At 49.7% G+C, this 12,831-nt stretch overlaps 7 protein-coding genes; 4 read left to right on the top strand and 3 right to left on the bottom strand.

The window, feature by feature from the left end:
- The first annotated feature begins 1,429 nt into the window (after positions 1 to 1,429).
- On the top strand, positions 1,430 to 1,711 carry CHC_T00007444001 (hypothetical protein). Its single transcript, XM_005711046.1, has one exon. It carries the CDS (start codon positions 1,430 to 1,432, stop codon positions 1,709 to 1,711), a length of 282 nt encoding a protein of 93 aa, XP_005711103.1.
- A 140-nt stretch (positions 1,712 to 1,851) lies between these two features.
- On the top strand, positions 1,852 to 2,953 carry CHC_T00007443001 (hypothetical protein). The gene is made up of 3 exons (XM_005711045.1): positions 1,852 to 1,901; positions 2,031 to 2,811; positions 2,945 to 2,953. Exons 1-3 carry the CDS (start codon positions 1,852 to 1,854, stop codon positions 2,951 to 2,953), a joined length of 840 nt encoding a protein of 279 aa, XP_005711102.1.
- Positions 2,954 to 2,956: 3 nt separating this feature from the next.
- On the bottom strand, positions 2,957 to 4,771 carry CHC_T00007442001 (hypothetical protein). XM_005711044.1 is given in 2 exon segments: positions 2,957 to 4,480; positions 4,481 to 4,771. The coding sequence occupies 1 exon segment, from the start codon at positions 4,769 to 4,771 to the stop codon at positions 4,481 to 4,483; it is 291 nt and encodes a 96-aa protein (XP_005711101.1). The 3' UTR covers positions 2,957 to 4,480.
- Positions 4,772 to 5,033: 262 nt separating this feature from the next.
- CHC_T00007441001 (hypothetical protein) lies at positions 5,034 to 5,411 on the bottom strand. XM_005711043.1 is given in 2 exon segments: positions 5,034 to 5,159; positions 5,160 to 5,411. The coding sequence occupies 1 exon segment, from the start codon at positions 5,409 to 5,411 to the stop codon at positions 5,160 to 5,162; it is 252 nt and encodes an 83-aa protein (XP_005711100.1). The 3' UTR covers positions 5,034 to 5,159.
- Positions 5,412 to 5,423: 12 nt separating this feature from the next.
- Positions 5,424 to 5,894, top strand: CHC_T00007440001 (hypothetical protein). The gene has a single exon (XM_005711042.1). The coding sequence runs from the start codon at positions 5,424 to 5,426 to the stop codon at positions 5,892 to 5,894; it is 471 nt and encodes a 156-aa protein (XP_005711099.1).
- A 2,568-nt stretch (positions 5,895 to 8,462) lies between these two features.
- CHC_T00007439001 (hypothetical protein) lies at positions 8,463 to 10,301 on the bottom strand. The gene has a single exon (XM_005711041.1). The coding sequence runs from the start codon at positions 10,299 to 10,301 to the stop codon at positions 8,463 to 8,465; it is 1,839 nt and encodes a 612-aa protein (XP_005711098.1).
- A 526-nt stretch (positions 10,302 to 10,827) lies between these two features.
- On the top strand, positions 10,828 to 11,154 carry CHC_T00007438001 (hypothetical protein). The gene has a single exon (XM_005711040.1). It carries the CDS (start codon positions 10,828 to 10,830, stop codon positions 11,152 to 11,154), a length of 327 nt encoding a protein of 108 aa, XP_005711097.1.
- The last annotated feature ends 1,677 nt before the right edge of the window (positions 11,155 to 12,831 follow it).

Below are 12,831 nucleotides of genomic sequence, written 5' to 3'. Positions count from 1 at the left end.
TTCCCTCATGTGTATGGTGTTATTTTGTACTTTATGCTTTTGGTGCCACTGCGGGCACAGCCAGCGGCTCTGACACCATTCAGCCACGTCCCCAGCTGTAAGTACGGCCCCCCTTTCCCCGCTGTAATTGCTTGCTTCACCTTTTCCGCCATACGTTTCTTGACGGCACCCTCCGTTTTTTATCATTAAAACGACCTAGTTTACCACCGGTGCCCCTGACGTGTCTTCTGTAATTCCATTTAGTCTAGATGTCTCAAAAACATACCCACCCACACCCACCTCCCAAGGGGGTCCCAGGGAATCACAGGAGTCCATGAATTGGGTCCAGTTCAGCCCCGCAGTTTTCGTATTTGGCCCTTCTTATAGACCCACTAGTTCTACTACGTACTCCTCACTACGTGGGACCTTGGGGCGAGGTGCTAGCAGCGCTTCAGAGCTGCTCCAGAATCCGCTGCAGTATCAAACGCACCCCAAACTTTTCAGTCTTCCCCTGGACCCCCCTTGACATGTAAACCACATTTTGAAACATTCTTCCACTGCACAGGTGTACGGTACCGCTGATACTGCACCAAAGGGTACAATATCTATTCCTGCAACCGCAAAGTTGTGGTAGCCGAGGACGCGGCTTCCCTTTGAACAGAAATATTTTCTTCATTCTTGTCGAGCCAATTCCCTGTTCGTTGCAGCGCTGTTTGTATGGTAAACAAAGTTAGACTACTTTACTGTGCTGTGCTGTGCATTAGATGTACTGTACCGGTACGGTATCCAGCTGATTGCAACACAAAAAAGGCTGACGTTTTTTTTTTGAAACCTTCCATCGATCAAGTACGCAGTTGCTTTTCTGTGCTCATCTAAGTGTTTTCGATGTTTCCGCTTTCCACCACGTAAAGTTTACTGTACAGTGTTCGTTCACAGTGACTGCGGTGCGTACGGAGTAAAGACATGAGAGATTGCTTGAGGCGTTCAACAGGTCTGGGCTGGACAGGACAGAAAGCCCCTGAAGTCATCACTGTAGGCAACGTTAAGGACGAAAAAGGTGAAATTCGCTCCCAAATTCATATTTCTCTCAAACGCAGTCTTTCAATAGTGCAATCGTCAGTTGCGTAAGCCCTTTGAATTTGTGGCTCTAGGAGTGTTAGCGTCACTGCCCGTCCACGTGTACACTAAACACGCGTAATTCGAGCGTCTACGACGTCTTCGAGCGTCTGCGAGTTTTCACTCCACTTGATCCTTGATGCCCAGAATAGTACACATGGCATATCTACGGAATCTTGTGCACTGTCTCGCGCGACGCACTGTTGGGACCGTAGGCTGATTGCGGGACTGCAGGCGGGCAACCGCCAACGTTCTGGGCGTGAGCATTGCAGCCCAGCCGCTCGAGACAGGAAAATATGCCCCTCACGCTGGCGCCGGGCAGCACCTCAGCCGGATGTGGATACCGAGAAATACAGTACGGTGTCGCATGATAAGTCTAGCGTTTTTGCGTAATTCCCCCTTCGTATGTCAGACGCGGTGTCAAACAACCCCCCACTTTCCTTACATATTCCACGTCTGCGTTCGCGTTTCACTTCCTCATTCCTGTCTCGACACGTTCCCATACCTTCCTATTCTTCCTGTTTTCTCGCCGACCTGCTCCCCGAAGCCACCACTCATTTCGAACAACATCCTCTCCTCTGTCATCGTCCTGCCTTCTTCAATCGCTCCTTTTTGATTGAAACTCAACGCTAACCTCGCTAGGCACCTCTGCAGCCTCGTTGTGTCTGCTGCCACTGCATTAAGATCTTTGTCCATCTTCTATCTGTAACCTGAATGGATCTCTAGTCGCACCGAGCTTCGACATCTATCCTCGCCATGAACGGTCACCCCCGTCAGCAACCCAAGCATCTGCCATATTCGCAATGGTCGCAGCATCGCGCAAATAACGGCTTGATCTACCTTTCGCACCCGGTCACGGGCGAAGTCAAGTGGCTGTGGTCCCGACATCACGACCCGAAGACGTCGAACGATTACCTCGTCAATACAATCACCAGCAACCGCGTTTGGGTCACCGCGCAGAATGAGCATCTGTGCCCGAGTAAGCCACGGACGACACAGGCCGCGGCCTCGCAACCGGTACAGGGAACATCGAAACTCACCGCGTTTCCGTCTAGTGCATTGAAAAGCGCTCCTCCAGGCAATTCCACAGATAGGTCGACAAACGCGTCCAACACCAGCAAATATAGGGAACTTGAAGCACCAAAGTCGTTGGGGCTCACAGCCGATGAGATCCTCATGCAAGCGGAGGGCGGCCGCCGATACATCTACAACAAGAAGACAAAGAACTCTCGTTGGCTTGACCGTCCTTCAGAAAAAATATCGGCTGACCAGAAGAATGCCTCGATCAAGAATGGCTCTTCCAAGCTTTCGTCTTTCCCGTATGCTCCTGAGCGGAAGGAAAGGGGTACATTCACATCAGATTCGAATCCAACACTCAAAGCAGCGTCGTCGCATGCATCTGAGTCACAGTCATGGCAAGCCTTCTCACATGAACGGAACGGTTCTGCCCATCAGCGAACTAACTCTCAAACACGAGGAACGGCCAACGGGTATGTACACAGATCCAAGCCTCTAAGCGCAGATGAGGCGGCTTTGTCTATTCAGAGAGCCTTCCGCGCGAGTGTCGTTCGGAGAGGGAACTTAGTCGATAAGTGGCGACTGATCACAAAGGTGCTCGACGAAGTGTCAGATACGATATCGAAAGGAAAGTATGATATTGACTATCTGAGAGGCCTACCAAATCGAAGCCTTAATGGAGAAGAACGAGGCCATGCAGTCCAGCGACTCCTTGAGCTTGACGAGTTCCTGTCGCAAAGAACGATGGTCGTTGATGCAGTCGAAAGTGCTGGAAACCAGCTACTCCGAGGAAAGCGAAAAGAAAGTGTGAAGTGGATTCTGAAACTGCAAGATGAAGTAATTGCGTTGAGAAAGACTTTGAAGTCATAGCGCGCCCATACCAGGGGCTATTTTGTAGGGTTTATTCTTCATCCATCTTTGAAAGGCGCAGCTGTTGCTATCCGTATTCTGTAGCAACACCAATATCAAAATGGTGCGAAGGAGGGCCGAACCTCCTGGATTTGAACGCGGTGGCGCATTGTGAGGCTGTCTGTAATGCACAAGCACAAGGACTTGCATTGGGCGGCAGTATCCAGACGTAATATGAGTTTTCGCAACCGCGGCAACAGAGAAGAAATAAAAGTGCAACTCCAATAACAAACACATGACGTAGAGCAGCGGATTAAACTGCACAGGAGTGAACAAAGTTGGCCCCAGGCCCATCTGCGGCATACCAGACGAGCTAAGCACCGACACTGCAACAAAAAGCACACATGCGATCCAAAGCAGCTGGTACCTCCTCTTGCATAAGTGCTGGTGTAGGTATCCTACGTCTAATTCTTCAAGCCCATCCTCCTCCAGAGTCCATCTCTTTTCAAAGCCAACACACAGCCATCACCTGAAGTAAGCTCTCACCTCTGAATGTGGTCTGTTAGTGAGATTGGTTTGAAATAATATCAGAGGAACAGTATCAACGATTGAGGCAAACGAAACACCATGGGAGTAGAAACGCAGAAATGAAGACGCCAGACAAATAATATTTGTCTTCTGAAAGGGAAACATTCGTTTCCCTTTGAGAAGATGCGCTGATCAACATCTCCCACGATGTTGGGCTCGTCCGATTGGCTTCGCGAGTTCTCTCTGCACTCTGTACTCTGTACTGTTTCTAACGAAGGTCACCTCTCTTCATCGTGCGCGTAAGTGGAGGTGTCTTTTTTGAGCCTTTGCTCTGCGGTAACTACGGCATGCAGTAACGCTAGATTCCAAACTTGATAACGTGAGTATCATTCAGTCGAACTTCCCTCTCACCAGAAAGTCTAAGCGAGGAAACTGCGCGAATCGAACATGCGAAGGAAAGCAGCTGTTCTTAGTAGTGTCATGTTGTACGTAGGGGCGCACGTGCACAAGCGTGTAAGCAAGAGGATCAATGGATGTGCATCTCTAGTGCTAGAGGTCGACAAGAGTAGAACAGATACTAGGCAGTATCTATCTCAGCCGAAACCCCGATGCAGATAAAAGCATGATGTGTACCGTACGGTAGTGTACCCTTCTGATATGAACCATGACTCTGCTCGCTTCGACACTGTATAGACTTCTTTGAAGTGAATGTGGACATCAATGCTGACGAGAGCACGGGCCTCTCTTCCCCACGATGTTGGCCGTCCTGGAGACCATACTCATAGTCGAGACCATACTCATAGTCGAAGTGAAATCCGCATTGAGGACGACAGCTTTCTCAAAGTTATGCACAACGCCTTTCATGCATGTTGACGCCACGAAGCATCACGTTTGGATCCCTTTCATGAGGGATTGTGTGGTTGGCCACACATACTAAAATGTCATTTTTGGAATGTATGAAATGTGCTTCAGACTCGCAACACAACATGCTTCATCCCCTGGTGACCTGCATAGACGACGCATAAGAAGCCGTTTCTCCCTCTAGATCACTGATAAAAATGATGTCCTGATCGGTCCCAAACGCCAATCTAGCCTCGTCAAGATTCTCTCCTGAAATGACGCAAGTCTGCCGATCCGTTGCCGGGTCTTTCATGAGAAACGAGTCAGTCACTGGATTGTACGCATACAACAAAACGTAGTGACCAAGAAATCCAAGCGAGTTCGTCAAAGAGGAGAGCGTCTTGGTGGGCGCTGCTGAGCGATCACAAATCGAACATCTCATGAGTCCCTTGTCTAGTAGCACAAGAATCAAACGATTTCCTTCAAGAACAGCGTCTCGAATCTCTTCTATCGAGACGGTCTTTTGCACCACATGCACACCATCGCAGTTGGCGGTTTGAAACAGCTGGTTGACGCGCTTTGTGTCCTGTGGCAACTGCTTTCGATAGAACTCTTGCTTTCGATATTCTGGACGTACCCCTTTGATGATGGTAAAGTACGTTGCTTCTAAGGAATAGCGACGAAGCAAATAGGCGAGGTCAATACTCCAAATACTGTCGGTGACACATGATTTGCGCAAATCTGAAAATGAACTCTACGAAACATAATACAAATGTTCCAACGGTTAACTCTCTCTCCATCAAACTGCATATGGCGGCGCTTCCAGAGATTCAAGAAGTCGCGATACGGCTTCTACTCATAAAAAATACGCTTACCTGTTTGGCACCACGCGCGCGGAGGGCCATTTCAACGCATGCTAATCCGCAGTCCCATGAGTACGACTGAGGCACATGCGGCACCGTCCCTTGGTGCGTATGAATAAAATCCTTCATAGCGTCGTCTGTGTGGCGGGCAATAGCGGAATATGAGGACTTGGTGCTGGAAGTGGGCAAAGCTGGGCGCTTTGTATGCGAGCGGAACATCGCCAACTCTGCATGGGCTTGCATTCCCCGCAGTCTTTTGCAATCGCTTTGACAGAGAGGCAGCGTCAAGCCGTGGTGCCAAGGGCTACGCGAGCATGCAAGAGCCTAAAGACCACTGGGAACTTGCTTGAAGGTCTCCCCCTGGGAGAAAGCAAGCGACAGTTGCACACGGGAGGAAGGTTTGACAGACCAAGGCGAAAGGCATGGTCGCCCCTCCAGCCTGTTTCTCAAAAGCAACAATCTGAATTGCTGTATTTCTCCTGTTATGATACTGGCACCAGTTTCGGTTGCAGCCAATTATATACTGTACGTATAACGGTTCACTCACAGAACAATCCCGTTGAACTGCACATGCTCTCGGTAGCATCGTTTGCCGCACAGCACATATCTCGCTTGCTCAAACCTTTCAGGGAAATAGAGGAGGACAGGTACAGTAAAATACCCATTATGCAAAAGCGTTTTCTGAACCACTCAAGCTCGTAACATAATGTAGTCTCGTTGCGTGCCGCCTGCTTGTAAACAGTTACCATCGCACCACAATCCACAAATGTTTAGTTGTGCTGCGTGGGAAATGTCCGCGATGTCCAATGAGACCGCACCGAGGCGTTCTTGTGAGGTGCAGTTTGATGCACGCTATTGAAGACATTCCGCATATCTAGGCCGCCACGCAGTTCGTCTCATTTGCAAACCGAGGGGTAAGGACACACTTCGTGCGGAACAGCACTTGTAGTGGACCTGACGGGATGTATTCACCAAATGCTTAGAATGGAGAAAGTCCCGTGTGCTATAGTTGGCTGCCGAAAGGATTGCAATGACCAGAAACGACTTAATCGTGTCTGGCCATGTCTGGAACTGGAAGATAAGCACGAGTAGGACTGCAGCAGGGCGGGACACCTCTGGCGTTTGACGGACGGTGGGCTCAAGAAAGTGCACCGCATCGAGGGAAAGATGTTCAGCAGCCTTTAGCGGTCGCAAGCTAGAACATAGAAGTAGATTTACCTGCCGATGAGGGGATGGATGGCGTGAAACAGACCGGGGTAAGGATGTCCATATGTTTTAAATTCCTGCAGATGGGAGAACTAAATACTACTTCAAGAGTACACAGGGGACGGGAGAATATGGAATCTGTAACCTGAATGCAATATGTAGAAAAGCTCGGGCACGCAACCCTTTCACCTGTTTCCTACCCCGGCTCTCACCACCCAAGATGGGCTGACGACGCGATGCTTTCTTGAATTCCACTTCGTGATCTGTTTGTCAAGCTCCCCTGCTCCCATGGGATAGCGCCTGATCAGGGCCACCATCTCACCTCACCTGAGAAAGCCTGTACACAATATGCCGACAGCATTGCAGCCGCGTAGACTGTAAAAGTAAACCTGTCTCTCTGGCTCTGCAAAATTATCAGCGGCTGCGTGCTTGGGGACCAGCCCGATCCTTTTTCCTTGGGGGATAGACTCAAAGCTGGTCCTCTTTGAGGAGGATAGACTCTAAACAGGTCCCCAGTGCGCATTTGTGAAGCCAATCTCTTCTCAGTCCCGTTGAGTGGCGTTCGCGGGAACATCAGTGAATCTCGCAAGGCACTGATGTTCCTCGTTCATCCCCCCTGTGAAAGTATTGAAAGACATGACCACCTGTGCTACTAAGTCCCCCGCGTTTTGCGTTAGGCGAGTAGCTTCATGAGTACCCGCAGTCAAGCTTTCTCTCCCAACGCATCCAGACGAGATGTTACTTCCAGTTTTCCACGTAGCGCGTCTAAGCCAAACATTGGCTGTTTGGTACCGTTCGCATCTTCTTACCGGACCACACCGCAAGCATCCTGCAGACATCCCCTAGACAAGATGAATTTTAGCCTTTCCTCCCTTTGCTGAGGACAGGAGCCGGCTTTTCGAGAATAATGTAAGATGTCCAAGCCTCTGTAGTTCTGGTGGTGAGTAGCTGCTCCACTGAAACAGCCATGCTTCAGACGTCAGGAGAAACTCTAAAACACCAGTCTAGATCTTGCTCACCAAACGCTTCATTTGGGAAGCTAGCAGGGCTATGTTCTGCTGTAAATAGGCAACACATGGTTTAATCTGCTTCGTCGGAGTCCGGCACCAAACTTTTTTGCCAGAATCGAGCCAGTCGGTACTCGAATCTCCACCCGAATGTTTCCTCTGTAGTTCGAGACAGCGCCTTCCAACGCGCCCGCTATGACAGCTGCGCGGCACGCGTACTACTACCAGGTTCCCCCTTCTTTCAATTAAACATCTTGGGCCGCGCTTGGGAATATAGAGGAAGGCAAGTTCGAAGCAAGAAATCTCTATATTTTGCAGGTCACACTTATGCAGGCATCGAAATTCACAAAACAGAAGTGGGGCGGTGGCGGAGAGGGGTTGGCACACTGCCTCTGAAGGTGAGAAGCGGGCAAGGATGGCCGCGACAACACTCGAAGAGACACTATGACACAGGTAAATCAAGGCTTTGAGAGCCGTTTCTCACAGGTAAAGACAGCTCGCAGCGTATAGAGAGTATCATCAGAAGTTGTGCGTGACGCGAACGTATAAGTCTCTCACAGAGCACCCTCCCGTGCTCTGACGCTTATTCTCCTCCACAGTACTACTCCCTCAGAACGCGCTGCCGTCCATACCATGACGTTTCAATGTGTCCATCTTAGGTTTATGTTCTAACATTCCAAATGGAAATCGTCCTCGTCTTGGGCTGACAGTCCGAGGGGTCCGCTTGTCTATTGGTCCCGGACATCACCCTTTTGACCTAGATGGTCGCCGCGCCCATGGAAACGTGGGTTTCTGGTGCTGAGCTGGTTGTGCCGTATCCTTGATGCCAAGGAAGTTTATGGAGCGGCTTCAACTTCCCTGATCTACACGATGGTGAGTGTCTTCGCTTTAGCTCTTGGTTGATACCCCACTTACTGTCACTGAACAGTCTTCGGTTTTGCTTGAAAGACAGAAAAAATGGGAAAATGAGAGGTCGAAGACAGTGGTTTTTCTTTCCGAAGTTTATGTAGATCTATTGAATGAATAAGTTATGGATTATCTAGCTCTTCGCTTGCGATCATGTTCTATTCCTGTTTCCAGAAACGACATTGCTGAGCAAGGTCTTCAGTCGACCCCCTGGCGAAAGAGGAAGCTGTTCCTCACCCCTTCCCGCCAATGACCTTGCATGCCATCTTGGTGAAGATGGAAGGCCTCCCTCCTCTCCCGACCGTCCAAAGGCTTTCTTGAAGTTCTTCTTTGGACTTAAAGGGGAAGTGGGGGAAGTAGGGGAAGTGGGAGAAGTGGGGGAAGTGGGGGACGGAGACCTACCCATGCGAGGCGTTCCCGAAGACCCCGCAGCGGTCTTGCTTGGTCCCGCCTGTGCCAAGGAACCATTCGCCCCACCGCTTGCCTCGCCGAACCCTATTGTCTGAGTGACGCACGTTGGAGATGCGTCATTCTGACTGCTGATATGGCCGAACTGCGGCCTTGAAGCTTTCCGCAAGAATAGGTTAACCTTTGCCCTTCCTCCTTTCTTGCGGGACTCCACCTTCAGCCTTTCCGCCCGCTCCTGAATCTGTCTCTCCGCCTTCTCTCTTTGCTCGTCCTCATGATCCAGCGAACTCATGTCTCTCAGCTTTTGTTTCATTCGCTCATCAACCCCCTCTATTGCGTATCGGACATCTTCATCCTCATCCTGCAATAGGCGGTCGATGGCGCTTCTAAACAAAGCATTGTTGTGGCATGGGAACGCCGCTTCATGGATCATGCCGGCCAGACGAAGCCTCACGTTTGCGACGCTGTCTTGCGCCAGCTCAAAAAGAGACTTAGCAAAGAGACTCTCAAACAGAGAGGAGCTGCATACCTGCAATGCAGAAGCCGCGCAATCAATAAACGCGATTCTCATCCAGTACACTCCTCCTCGCGCCCACTCTGAGATAAAGTTGCTCATTTCCTGTCCTCTCTCAACGGAATTCGGAAGACATCGAATAGCTCGGGCTATGGCTCGCATGGCAGCCTTCCTCACCAAGTAGGTACTATCCTCGGCCATTGAACATAGCAACGGAAGGACGTTTGCGCGCAAGCATTGAGGAGGCACCAATTCTGTGGATCTTTCCAGTTGTTGGGCAAGTAACTGTTGCGTTCTCCAGTTGCCTTCAGCGAGCAAAGTCAGGTTCTGAAACATCGGGGTGAGCTTGCGGACATTTGCAACATCATTGTCTGTCGACAAGGAAACCAAAATTTCTTGAAAGTGCTCTAGAGTGTTCCTACGCACAAGCTGGTTCTTATCTTGAAGCAATGAAATGACTGTGTGAAACAATCTGTCAACAGAACCATTTCCGACAAGAATTCGACAGGTTTCATGAACCCCAGCTGCCAGATTCCAGCGTGTTTCAGGGTCTGCGTCTTTGGCCAAAAACTCTGCAATACCAGAGAGACCAGGCGTGTACCCTTTCTTAAGACTTTCAGCGACTCCTGGAAGGTTAAAGGCACAATACCGCCGAACGATAGGTCCATTGCATGTCGACATTGACATGAAGGCCTGAAATGCGTGATCTTTGCCGTTCTGGTCGTCAAGGTATTGGTGAGCAGCGAACAACAGAGGGCCGAAGCACGTTGAGAAAATTTCCAAGAGCAAATATGTGTCATCATCCACCTTTCTTTGGTCTTTCTCAGCTGCCGCTCTTGCAAATCGGCATTCAGAGATAAAAACAGGAGGAAAAAGTGTCTTGAAAAGTGGAGATGTTTGACATTCACCCTTGTGTGCTTGCAAAATCAGAGATATTGTCTTTAGAGTTGCTGCATGAATTCGTGCATCAGTATCGCTGAGCAGAGACAATAACTTAGGCCAGATAATAGTCTCGACAATTTCAATATCCAAAACTGCTCCAACAATTGCCAAAGATTCTGCAACCATTCCGCGAACATCGATATCGGTGTCATCTGCCAAGTGCAGGGCACGATTGAGCACGTAAGACTCTATTTCTGCAATGTTCAAGCAAGTGGAAAGAGACCCAAGCACCCTGGCAACAAGCTTTCTTTTAACTTCGTTCTCCGACATGGCGAAATCGTCAAGGATAGAGATAACGGACGAAATCTCATAGTTGCCATTCCACTCAACGTTCGATAATGCAACAACTAGTATTTCACCCCAGCCTTCGAAAATGCTATCATTGTTACAACTCGTAACGACCTGAAAAGCGGCATCACAAATAAGCTTGGATATACGCTTTGGTGTGGTCGTCTGTTGAAGTACTCCTCCCAGAGCGTCAGCTGCTGTGATCTGGACCAGAATAGGCCAACCTGGAACTCTTTCGCAGATAGCGGGTACTAGCTGTTCGACAGTTTCTTCAGGCCACTGGATGAGCAAGTTCTGAAGATCGAAGAGGATCACGGTGCGCTGCGCTTCAGAACCCGAACGGATAAGCTCAGCCAACAGCGTAATGTCGACGGTTATGTCACTATCAGAGTGGCATAGGTTTGCGTGCATGTCGTCCTCCGAAGAAGTAGGAAACTCTTTCGGGCAAAACTGTTTCTCTTCGGGAGCAAAGTTGTGGAGGAGGTTGGAAGTATCTAGCATCATGATAGTGAGTCTGAAAAACGTTGTTCTCGGTTACGGTTCGAATAAAGCTGTGTTTGGAGTATTTGCTGATGGGCAAGAGAAATCGTCCTGTCTCTCGCCGCAGTTCCATTCTTTTATACACCGAGCCTACTCTGCTTCAAACCGAACTCCTATGAAACAGGAATTAAACAATGATCTTTCCTTGTGACACGCAAGTGCGAGAAAGCGAGTTCAAACTAAAATGGTGTCACTTTTCGTCGTCTCCGCTGGTGAAAGGAAAAATTTTCGGCTCTTGTCACGCATGTTGCAATTGAATCTCCCTCATACTCGAAGCCGAAGGAATCGCCCACACAACAATCCCACTTGAAAGATACACGATATTGCGTGTTCCACAACGGTTATGTTTTGCAGATAGACCCAAGTAAGGTCCAGTTGCTGCATACCATCGCTTTATCAGACATGCAATACGCATAGTGAAATCTATGCCCTTACTCTTGCAAACATGGGACGCAATATTTGACGGGAGAGAAACACCGCTTGGCCCCGCAATACGAATGTGATTCAGGGAGAGCTAAGACAGAAACAGTGTCTTTATTCCATCTAAGTGTTTCCTGGTCTTCATGTGTAAACGTTACACAAATCCGGGAGCAGAGGCAGCGAATTCTACCTATGTCGATGTCCAACCCAAATGCTTTCGGGCATACCTGAAAGCCATATAATGACTAATTGCGTAGAGAAGAATCTGCATGCAATTATCAGATGCTTCGCACTTCCAAAACCTAGCCTTTCAGAAACGCAATGATCTTGTTTAGAAACTAATGCCGTTTAACATTTCTGTACTCCAAATAAGATCGTCGTGAAACTAACAAAGTCCTGAACATGCCCACAGTGAAGGGGGCTGTGACTGTTCTTAGCCGACTTTGTTGTCCGCATGTTTTATTGAACCACGCAACTGTTTTCTTTCGAACAAATTAGTTAACATTCTAGAACAGTGTTCTACTAGCTAGCGCAGGGAACTAGAGCAGGATGTCTCTTACCACATTTGCATTTGGCGGTCCATACTGCCTAGGCACTTTCGCGAAGAGACCTGAAACATACAAGCTCTTTACTCTCCCATGTCTGCCTGCATTGTGGCGTGTGTCAGATTGCTCGTGCTTGCCGCCAAAAAGTCCTTTTCGTGCTTAGTTTACAAAGGACCAAAACGTCTAACGTTCGAACGGCAAGTTGGACTGCCAAGTTTAGTTTCGGACCCGTACAAAAAACTACTTCTTTCTGAGTTTGTCATAGATTTGTGCCTTAGAATTCTTTGCCTTTCTCCCCTGATATTCGCCAGATGCCATCAGCGCATCCCTCGCGTGGTCCCTCCCCTCCCTCCTAGGCGACGGCGAAGCGGACTGCTTATTCGGGGGCCCCGCTTCAAAAAATATCGGGTTCATTGACGAATCCGGGGACCGCACGACATGCCCGTTGTCTGCAAAAATGAGACTATTGTTGCTACGACACGCCCTCACAAACGTGTCGCTAATATCCACCCGTTGTCTCTTCCTGGGGTTAACATTAAGCTTCTTAATATCCGACACGAGCGCCTCATCCTTCGCGACAAACGCGACCGGGGGCGCGTCAAATTTGGGCACGGGGGGCGCGTTCGCGTTTGCGTTAGGGTTCCCGGCGGCCTCTTCGGCCTTCTCCCCCTGCGCGAGCTTCGCGGCGACGGCGGCGTGCCCTTGCGACGCGGGGAGCGGCGGTGCGTGCGGGCGTTCCGGCGGGGCGCGCTCCGGCGGCGGGGCCTGCAGCTGCGCGAGCTCCGTGGCGCAGAAGTTGACGATGTCCATCGGCGTGACGCGGTCGCCCGTGCGCGACTTGAGTGCGGCTCAATGCATGTGGC

The sequence above is a fragment of the Chondrus crispus genome, genomic scaffold (assembly GCF_000350225.1).
Source record: "Chondrus crispus Stackhouse genomic scaffold, scaffold_74, whole genome shotgun sequence".
Classification (NCBI taxonomy): domain Eukaryota; phylum Rhodophyta; class Florideophyceae; order Gigartinales; family Gigartinaceae; genus Chondrus; species Chondrus crispus.
The sequence above is the reverse complement of the archived record's forward strand: the minus strand, read 5'-3'. Positions and strand labels throughout refer to the sequence as shown.

What these genes read in the sequence shown, in the direction of transcription:
- CHC_T00007444001 (XM_005711046.1), top strand. Translation starts at nt 1,430, where the DNA reads ATGTGGATACCGAGAAATACAGTACGGTGTCGCATGATAAGTCTAGCG.
- CHC_T00007443001 (XM_005711045.1), top strand. Translation starts at nt 1,852, where the DNA reads ATGAACGGTCACCCCCGTCAGCAACCCAAGCATCTGCCATATTCGCAA. An exon ending in CATCTGCCATATTCGCAATG is followed by an intron (nt 1,902 to 2,030) that starts GTCGCAGCATCG and finishes TACAATCACCAG; the next exon opens with CAACCGCGTTTGGGTCACCG.
- CHC_T00007442001 (XM_005711044.1), bottom strand. Translation starts at nt 4,771, where the DNA reads ATGAGATGTTCGATTTGTGATCGCTCAGCAGCGCCCACCAAGACGCTC.
- CHC_T00007441001 (XM_005711043.1), bottom strand. Translation starts at nt 5,411, where the DNA reads ATGTTCCGCTCGCATACAAAGCGCCCAGCTTTGCCCACTTCCAGCACC.
- CHC_T00007440001 (XM_005711042.1), top strand. Translation starts at nt 5,424, where the DNA reads ATGGGCTTGCATTCCCCGCAGTCTTTTGCAATCGCTTTGACAGAGAGG.
- CHC_T00007439001 (XM_005711041.1), bottom strand. Translation starts at nt 10,301, where the DNA reads ATGGTTGCAGAATCTTTGGCAATTGTTGGAGCAGTTTTGGATATTGAA.
- CHC_T00007438001 (XM_005711040.1), top strand. Translation starts at nt 10,828, where the DNA reads ATGTCGACGGTTATGTCACTATCAGAGTGGCATAGGTTTGCGTGCATG.